At 37.2% G+C, this 10,420-nt stretch overlaps 1 protein-coding gene across 2 annotated transcripts in view; it reads right to left on the bottom strand.

The window, feature by feature from the left end:
- Ipo7 (importin 7) overlaps positions 1 to 10,420 on the bottom strand; it is a 64,190-nt gene that overhangs the window by 38,844 nt on the left and 14,926 nt on the right. For both annotated transcript variants that reach the window (XM_005380260.2, XM_013511836.1), the window contains 4 exons: positions 9,083 to 9,236; positions 8,016 to 8,174; positions 2,822 to 2,978; positions 71 to 160 (listed from right to left, as the gene is read on the bottom strand). In XM_005380260.2, coding sequence (XP_005380317.1) covers positions 71 to 160; positions 2,822 to 2,978; positions 8,016 to 8,174; positions 9,083 to 9,236 — 560 coding nt within the window. The remainder of the gene's footprint in view (positions 1 to 70; positions 161 to 2,821; positions 2,979 to 8,015; positions 8,175 to 9,082; positions 9,237 to 10,420) is intronic.

The following is a 10,420-nucleotide window of genomic DNA, read 5'->3' as shown; positions in this document are numbered from 1 at the left end:
TTTTTTTAAATCCTCAAAATACCATTAAACAATCAAATTTTATAATATAAAAGAACACATAGAAACTTACATTAGGTACGTCCCTATTCACAACAGTCTTCAAAATTTCTACCCATTCTGTCAGGTTCTGTTGATTTATCAGCTCCAGTGGCAATGTATACTAAATAAAGATCAAGAATTAGTATTTTAAAATACCACTTCTTTTTATTCTTCACAACACCTATCAAAAGTATTTCATTCAAAAAAAAAGAAGAAAAAAAAAGTATTTCATTCAATCCCTATTTCCATATTAGTGCATTGGGCCAATTTCTTTGGCTGGGTAATTGTACCAGTAAACAATGGCAGTGACCACTGACATGTTTGTCTTACTGTCCACTTACTGGGATTACATCTTATTTTCACCTTAAAGTATAATATTTACCACAGATTTCTAAAAAACAGAAACAAAAAAACACCCCTATTTTAGGGGCTAGGGATTTAGCTCAGCAGCAAAGCACCTGCCTGGCAAGCCCAAGGTCATAAGTTCGATTCCTGGTACCAGCAGAAAAACAAACAAACAAACAAAACAAAACAAAAAAATCCCTATTTTAAAAATCAAGTTAAGGAAAAAAAAAATCAAGTTAAGGAAATCACTATTCTAGGAGTCTAACAGTTATTTTTTGTAAGAACAGGAATGGTTATTAAATTTTAACAAGTGCTTTACCTATCATTAAAGGTCTCTCTTTTAATGTACTCTAAGAGTTAACCATACAGTATGTAACCTCAGCACTTAGATGGCTAAGGCTGGAGGACTGCCATGAGTTCAAGGCCACCCAGCCTAATCTATAAAGCAAGATCCTGCTTCAAAACAACAATAACAACAAAAAAGTTAATTATAAAAGCTGTTGATCCAGGGATAAATCCTACTATCAACAGGCTGATAAAAATCCGTATCCTTAAAAAAAACAAAAAAACAAAACCTTATTTAGGATATTAGGACATCTATTTTCACAAGTGTGATAGGACTGTATTTTGATATCAGGATGTGCTAATCTCAAAAAAGATTTAGGAAGGTAAATATTTCATACCATGGCAATTCCCAAGAGATTAATCTAAAAATTTTGATTCTACCATTTAGAAAAAATGTGATTACTCTCTATTCAAATCACTTACAGAAGCACCTTATAAGAAATATCCAACAGAATATTATATTGTCCTTAGATTTAGACAATAGGAAGATAATTAGGATATCTTTTTTTTTTCTTTTGGTCTTTTGAGACAGGGTCTTAATATGCAGTTCAGGCTGGCCTTGAATTCACAACAATCCTCCTGCCTCAGCCTCCCAAGTGCTGAGGATATCTTTATTTTTTATTTTATTTTATTTTAAAGATAAAAGAACAAAAACATATTAACAGACACACATTTACAAAACACAAAAACAATATAAGCAATACAGAATTTCAGACAAGGTGACAGGAAATTAACAAGGGTGGTTGTATTACATATTGATATCTTCAAATTGGTTATTCAGATAAACAAATACAGGCATGTAAGACTCATCACACAATTAAACATTAACTGTTACTTGCAATGAAGTAATATGCAAAATCTCACCAAATCTAGAGAATGTCTTAAGACTTTAAAGGGTATGTTTTAAAGGTTCTGGCCAATGAAACAATTCTTTTTATGGCTTTATGGTACAAAAAGACCAGAATATGAATCAGAAAATCAGTTTTATGAATTACAGATTCAACTGAGAATACAGAGTGAAGCATCTCCTTAATGGCTATCTTTTATCCTAGAAAAGATTAGGAACAATATGTAGAAATGATAAAGGTTATTACTGCATACCAGTAAAGCCCAAAGAATTAGTAATTTATGTCAAGTTTAGGAATGGGTTTTGTTACTTATTGAAATAACATGTATATCTGGAATATCAGAGTAGGTTTTTAGTTTTAAGTGTAATGAACCAGTTTCCAATATTGTAATTTCCTTTTCTCTTGATTTTTTTTTTTGGAGATGGTGCCTTTCTATGCCGCAAAGGCCAATCTCAACTACCATTTCTCTGCTCAGCTTCCCAAGTGCTTAAGGCTATAGGTGTGTACCGCAACACCCAGCTGGACACGTCAATTACTTAAGATGAAAGAGGTAACAAAATTTTACTAATTTTTGCTGGGTATGGTGGTACATGCATATAGTTCCAGCTACTTGGAACCTGAGATGGAAATATAACTTGAACCCAGGAGTTCAAGACCAGTCTGGACAATATACCAAGACTCTGTCTCAGAAAAGCAAAAAGAAAATTTTACTAATTTTGTTGTGTTCAAGAACACTAAGAAAACTTGAGATTGCCCATTTACAATTTAGGTTATTTATGTATTTAGGGAGGTATGCCTCTTGAAGACTTATAATTTTGGCATCCTCTTATTTTCCTAGTAAATCACCCACTTAATCTCCATTTGCAGATGTTTATTATTCACATGCTATTTTTTTTTTTTCTTGAGACAGGGTCTCAGTACGGATTTCAGGCTGGCCTTGAATTTGTCATGATCTTCCCACTTTAGCCTCCCAAGTGCTGGGATTATAGGTGTGCACCACCATGCCTGGCCTTTAATTTTTTTTTTTTCTTGTCTTTTTGAATCGGGGTGTTACACAGTTCAGGCTGGTCTTGAGCTCACTTTGTAGCCCAGGCTGGCCTCAAACTCACAATGATCCTCCTGCCTCAGCCTTCAGAGTGCTCAGACTACAGGTGTGCGCCGTGACACCCGGCTTGGCCCCTAATTTTTAATATAATTTTTAATAAGATCAAAGGAATGACCAAATCTGCTTTTTAAAATATTACCTGAACAAGAGCATAGAAGATCTTGAATATTTGTTTCTGGATGAGAACAGACTGATCAGACTGATCTGAAAGAAGCTGGATAAAACGATCCTTTAGAACTGGCAGAAAATGTTGCATTGCTGCTACCAAAGGACTCCGTTCTTCTGGTTTCTTATACCTATGGGCAGGAATATAAACTAATTCTGTAAGAATTTATTTCCACATTATACATGCATAAAAACTACCTGTTTGTTCACAGCTGGGCATGGTAGTGCAAGCCTGTAATCCCAGCACTTGGGAGGCTGAGACAGGAGGATCGTGGTGAGTTTGAGGACAAGCTGGGTATAAAGTGAGTTCAAGGCCAGCCTGAACAGCATAGCGAGACCCTGTCTCAAACAGACAACAAACAAACAAACAAAAACTACCTGTTCAAACAAAAGTAAGTACTTTCCAATCAATTCAGGGAAAATAAAACTGCTCTGGAACACATCCACAAACAAAACAATTTGATTTGTTTGTTTTTGTTAAGTATTTTTTTGAGACAGTCTCACTGTGTAGTTCAGACTAGCCCTTACCTCACTATGTAGCCCAGACTGTCTTCAAACTCATGGCGATCCTCCTGCCTCAGCCTTTTGAGTGCTGGGATTACACATATGCACCACCACACCCAGCTAAACAAAGCAACTTGAAAAAAGACTCAAGTAACAAAATCTCTAATATTTATTGAACATTTATCATGATGTCAGTTTAGTAGTAACCTTCAAGGTTTAGTAGTATTTTTACTTTTAAAGTGCAGAAAGCTGTATCACGTAAGTTAAATAGTTTCCCAGTAATACACACGTAGGTGTGAACCCTGCAGAATTGGTAGCCAGCTCTGGCTTCTTAACCACTAACCTATGCGATCTTTTGCTTTTTTGTGACAGGGTCTTCCTATGCAGTTTAGGCTGGCCTGAAACTTGCAGCAATCCTCATGCCTTAGACCTTGGTCCTGGGAATAAACTTGTACCACCATGGCTGACTAAACTAAGCAGCCTTTAATTATGAATATTGACACAAATACAGAGCTACAATGATCTGGCTTTTAAGCAGTAGCAACTGTTGAACAAATGAAATCAATTACATATTACCACCTTTAAGTAATTTACCTACCAAATTCATGAGGGCAGAAATGGCACTTTTAAGAGAAAATATTTTATGTCTGAAAGCATTATAGGGTCAGGGATATAGCTCAGTGGCACAAGTGCCTGCCTGGCAAGTGCAAGGTCCTGCATTAGATTCCTAGTGTCATAAATAAATAAATAAAAGCATTATAAACCAGCGTGGTGGTGCATGCCTATAATTCCAGTACTTGGGAGGCTGAGGCTGGAGAACCACCACGAGTTTGAGGCCGATGTGGGCTATTACAGTAAGTTCAAGGCCAGACTAAACTACATAGTGAGACCCTGTCTCATAAACAAATTGATGAACAAAAGTATCATTATTAACCAGAAGTTCTAATATAATCCCCCTGGCAAAAAACCAACGTAACAGGCTTTTTACAATCTTTACAATCTTTATTTACCCTAGCTGGGATCAACAGTCACATATTTTACAGTGGATGTAATGTGTTGAACTGGATGCTGCTACAGAATTCAACAGGAGTGTTACCAACATGTAGTATGTGCACCTTATTATCTTTCTGAAATTCAAAATAATTTTGAATTCTATTTTATTCCAAGTGTGGATAAAGAAGTGCTGACCTGGAGCATTTCTACATATATATTACCTATCACTTTAACAGTATTAGTAAAAGGTCTTACTAGATTTGCAAATACAGATCACTGGTCATAGAAATCAAGGTTTTAACAGTCACAACTTTTCCCCCCTACAACTTGTTTTTCGAAACAGATACTTATTATATTCTAAGCTGCTTCGAACTGGCTTTCAAAGCAGATCCCGATTTTACTTAGTGTTATCTTTAAGAGAACAGATATGTAAGGAGTAAACATCGAAATATATTTTTAAGAGATACAGGGGTAGATTCTCTTTAAAAGTAGAATTCCTTTTTCCTGCTGGGATGAGATGAGAACCAACATAAATTATCAAGAATAAAAAATATCGGGGCTGGGGATTTAGTTCAGCGGCACAGCGCCTGCCTGGCAAGCACAAGATTGTAAGTTCAATTCCTGGTACCGGGGGTGAAAAAAAAAAGGAGAAAAAATATCAAGGATCACAAATTCAAGCCTACCACAACAACTCAGTGAAACCTTTTCTTTAAAAAATAAATAGGGATGGGAATATAGCTCAGCACAAAAGCCCTGGGTTCAACCTCCCAAGGAAGGGGACAGCGGGGGAGGGAGGCAGAAACAGACATTGAAGAGGTAGAGAAGTAGCTCAGTGGGACAGCATTTGCCCAGAATATGCCAAGCCCTAGGTTTGTTTTTTTTTCTTTTTGCGATAGCCTCTTGGTATGCAGTTCAGGCTGGACTTGAGCTCACTCTGTAGCCCAGGCTGGTCTTGAAGAGGCCCTAGGTTTGATCTCTATCTAGCACCACCAAAAAGAAGCAAGAAATGTTCACACTAATGATTGGTAAGACTATTAACACAACCAACAAATCACTCTAAGAAATTATAACACATATTTTAAAAGGATTATCTATACCTTTAAATCAGTAAAACAATAGTAACTTATATAAAAAAGCTATTTGCGGGGCTGGGGATTTAGCTCAGCGGCAAAAAGCGCCTGCCTGGCAAGCGCAAGGTCGTGAGTTCAGTTCCCGGTACCGGAGAAAAACCAAAAAAAAAAAAAAAAAAAAAAAAAAAAGCTATTTGCAATCTCCCATGTGACTATACAGACTTTAATATCAACAAGATTCCCCTTAACAATAAAGGTCAGACTTATATTATGGAGCTCTTTCCATTTATCCATGTGGGGTGATCATAAGAGGGTTTCAATACTCACTCTGTTAGAATTTCTACCTCCCCTCACTACATTCAGTAGTACATGGGGACTTGAATAGTACTAGCGAAATCTAATTTATAGAGCTAAACATATTATTATTACAAGGCCGTGAAAATTTCTGAAAGTATGAAAAGTGATACTAATAAATGTCTACACTCACAAGGCTGCAATGTTTCAAACTGGTAAACCACACAATAAGAAATCCTTAAGTACTACTCCATCACTGTTTTGTTTTTAAACAAAATACCCCTCAAAACTTCCAATAGTTCCCCAACACCTAAAAGATCACATGCAAGTATCTCATGCATTATTCAAAAGCCTCTCTTACAATGGTCCTAATTTACTAGTTCAAACTATTATCTACAACCTCTCATCAGAAAACATGCACACCACTAACTGATTCCCTTATTATCCATTTAAGATGGCGGCTCATCTCCACCTGTTCGTTGTTTATACTACTCAATATGGTGTAACAAAAGACATATTCCCCTCTTCAAATATTTTTCCTATGTCCCTTCAACAGACAAGCATTTCTTGATTGTTTATTCTCTGAAGGCCACCAAGTTCCAATTTCTTCATCAATTTGCTTAGAACTGCTTCAGTCCACACAGGTCCCTTTGGAATACCTTGTCCTCCACAATCAAACACTGGCTAAACATTAACTGGAATCCAGCAGTGCAGCAATCTCCTGTATCTCCCACTTCCAAATCCCTCTCACGTTATCTCCTGTGTAATTATAGAACAGGACAGTCTTGAACTTCCTCAATGATACTGACAGCTTAGTGCCATTCTGTCTGACTTCAGTCACTCACTTACCAGAATACAAGAACTAGCACTCTGACAGAAGTTTGAGCAAAGCCGGAACATTTCTTAGCAGGAAGATGGGTAGCTGGTGGGAATATAAGAAAACACCAGTACCAATGCTGTAAATAATGTATTTCTCTCCTGCTAAGAACAGCAGCAGTGGTTCATAAGCTACTTTGAAACAGGACCCAAAAAGGATATCAGAAGCTAACTGCAAGTCCCAGAATCAGAGGGCTCACAAAGACATCTGTATAGCTGTTAGAACTAGAAAGAAAGTGGACACCACAGTATAAAGCCTTCCTCAGGGAGGCTGAGGAAGGAGGATCAAAAGTTCAAATCCTGCATTTGCAACTTGGCAATTCTGTCTAAAAAGTAAAAATAGTCTAGGAACATAACTTAGTAGTAGAGGGCCCCTGGATTTGATCACCAATACCACACCAAAAAAGTCTTTATGCCTTCCATGTAATGTTCCCATATAAAGACTTTGAAGTACCTTACCAGTTTCATTACTGTCACCACACACTTCAAAGGAAAATCTCTTCACGTACGGCTTAGTACTGCACCACAACACCAAGATTTTTTTTTTCTGATCCCTAAACCCAGGTCTAAAATGATCCCTGGGCCAAATCTTTCTTATGGACAGTAACTACTTAACATAAACTATAATCTTGGGGCTGGGGATTTAGCTCAGTGGCACAGCACGTGCCTGGCAAGTGCAAGGTCGTGAGTTCAATTCCTGGTACCAGAAAAAAAAAACAAACAAAAAAATAAATTATAATCTCAAATATGTAGTGAATGAAATTGGTGAATATGAATACCTCAAAACACACTGATGATCCGGGCGAGGTGGTGCATGCCTGTAGTCCCAGCACCTGGGAGGCTGAGCCAGGAGGATTGTTGCTGCAAGTTCGAGACCAGCCTGGGCTACAAAGTGAGTCAAGGCCAGCCTGAACTGCATAGTGGGACCCTATCTCAACAAACAAACAAACAAACAAAAACCCCTAAAAACAAAAACCTCACACTGATTCAATAAACACGCAACTCAACAAATTCTTAAGAATTAGAGGGCTGGGGACATAGCTAAGTGGTACAGAGCCTGCCTGGCAAGCACAAGGTCCTGAGTTCAATTCCTGGTACCCCAAAAAAGAATTAGACAGTGGTTCTTAAATTTAACAAGAACCCAAATTAAGATAAAAATTCACTGAAAGAACAAAGAGCTCTAATGCTCAACATACACTGATCACCTTCAGTTTTTAAGTTTAAAAGCTTGTCCAAAGTGTGTTATCAGCACCTAATGTAATTTTTTTTTTTTTGGTACTGGGAATTGAACTCAGGACCTTGTGCTTGCCAGGCAAGCACTGTGCCTCTGAGCTATATCCCTTGCCCTACTAAATATAATTTTACACTTTCAAATTGGTTTAAACTTTTCCTACTTCTCAAAACTTTAAAGGAATTGGGAGAGACACTTACTCATAATTTTTTACAAGCTGGTAAAGACAAAGGAGAATTCCTAGCCAACAAGCACTGTTCTCAGACTGGAGATAAAAGCCAATCTTGTCCACGATGGCAGTCCAACGGCTGGGATAATCATGCTTGATGATGTGATGAATACATGTAGTAAGCTGTACCCTGAAAGTCAAAATTAAATATTAAACAGGAAGAAATACAGCATCAGGACTAGAGATGTAGCTTAGTGGTCCGATGCCTGCCTAGCTAGCATGAGGCCTTGAGTTCGAGTCCTGGTATGAGAAAAGAAAAAAAGAGCCCTTTTATAAAGGAATACAGGGCTGGGCATGGTGGTATACCCATGTAATCCCAGCACTGGCAGGCTGAGGCAAGAGGACTCCAGTAACATCAAGGCCAGTCTGGTCTACATGAGCAAGTTCACGTCTTAAAAAAAAGGGAAAAGAATCAGTTACACAAATACATATACTATAATGGAAAATGGGTGAGGCACTGGATTTGATCCCCAGAGCCTCAATAAAACAAAATGAACTGGCAAATATAACTATACAATATAAAGTATACAACAGCATTCCCTAGAGCATGGTGGTGAACCTACAGCACACATGACACAGTAGGCTGTTTATATCATTGAAAGCTCTAAAAGGTTCACCATTACTGCCCTAGAGTCTTCTTTACCTTTTATCTAATCTCAGTGTATTTCATAAATACTATATGAAGTTTACTTCTGGTTTTACAAATATGAAATTCAAATCTGGTGAAAAAAAGAATCAAAAGGACATCTTTCTAATAACTACATTTGTCAGATTAATTTTCTGCTATAAAAATGACAGGCTTGTATACTGAGAAAAGAAAAAAAATATACACATGGAAATAAATTTGAAAATTACCTCTAACAATGGATAAACTTGCTTCTTGGTGCTTACCACAGGTAGTGTCCCTACACTGACTGTACAGAAAAAGGAGGAAGAGTAAACCTGGCCCACACACATACACCTCAGCCCAGGCCTGTGACTTGTCTGTATTGTGAATGGGGAGACATGGGGGCAGAGATAAACTTAAAATCTACATACCTGATGAGCTCAGGCGAGTGGATAATAGCTTCTACAATATTTTCTCGAATGCAATGTCGATCTTCCTCTGGTATAGTGTAAGGTGATATATCCCCTGGTGCTGTTTCCCGATCAGGCCAATACTGTGTTATCATATTTTTCAAATAGATAACACCTAAAATATAATCAGTTTGACAAACGAATGTTTACTGTGAAAGCACTGTGACCATCCCTAAGTATTCATATCAACTATTTCTTTCAGATCCCTGTTCCTAACCTTTGTTTTGTAAAAAACATACTGCATTCAATTATTTCAAGTTAAATAAAATACAAACTTAACACTCAGTTATGGCAATCACCTACAAAAATCACTAAACAGCTGGACGTGGTGGTGCACACCTGTAATCCCAGCAATTGGGAGGCTGAGGCAGGAGGATTGTTGAGAGTTCGAGGCCAGCCTGGGCTACAAAGTGAGCTCAAGGCCAGCCGGAACTCCATAGTGAGAGCCTGTCTCAAAAAGACCAAAAAAAAAAAACAAAAAAAACACCCACACCTAAACATATAATCCAAGAGAACTCTGCAAAATAAATACACTACAAAACTTAAAAAATTTTGCATCATATTTATTCATAACACTTGTTTTGTTTTATTTTGAGGTAGGGTTTCACTATGCAGTTCAGCCTGGCCTTGAACTCATGGCCATCTTCCTGCCTCAGCCTTCTAAGTGCTGGGATTACTCACCTACACCACCAAACCCAGCCTCATGGTTTTTATAGGAAAGCTAAATTAACTTAATCAAATTGGTTTTATAAACAAAACCTGAAGACAAAACCATCTCACACTAATAATTTCTACCACTAATCTCACAAAGGTTAAAAGAAGTATTTGTTATAGAAAAATTATAACTATAAAGGTTCTTAAATCTAAAAATCGAAGTATTTCAATCTCAGAGCGTTAAATTATTGTTATTTTATGGGAGAATCTGCTGTTTTCCAAATTTATAAATAACTATTTTCTATCATACCACTACCTTTGCACATTGCTATAGGACAAAGTCACCAAACTGAGGTGACAAAAATCTACACTAACAAGGTTTTTAAATCTAATCTAGCTCTCTGGGTGTACAGATCACAAAAATCTAAAGTGTAATTCAAAGGAAATTATACAAAATTAATTAATTCCTAAAATCTATAAAGCATAGGCTCTTGTGATTCTTTTTCTTTCTTCTCTTTCTTTTTTCTTTTCCTTCTTCCTTCCCTCCTTCCTTCCTACCTCCCTCCTCCTCTCCCGCCCTCCCTTTCTTTCTTTCTTTCTTTCTTTCTTTCTTTCTTTCTTTCTTTCTTTCTTTCTTTCTTTCTT

This window comes from Chinchilla lanigera, unplaced genomic scaffold, assembly GCF_000276665.1.
Source record: "Chinchilla lanigera isolate Chin_1 unplaced genomic scaffold, ChiLan1.0 scaffold00013, whole genome shotgun sequence".
Taxonomy (NCBI): Eukaryota; Metazoa; Chordata; class Mammalia; order Rodentia; family Chinchillidae; genus Chinchilla; species Chinchilla lanigera.
Note: the sequence above shows the minus strand (reverse complement) of the source record. Positions and strands in the feature narration are given on the sequence as shown.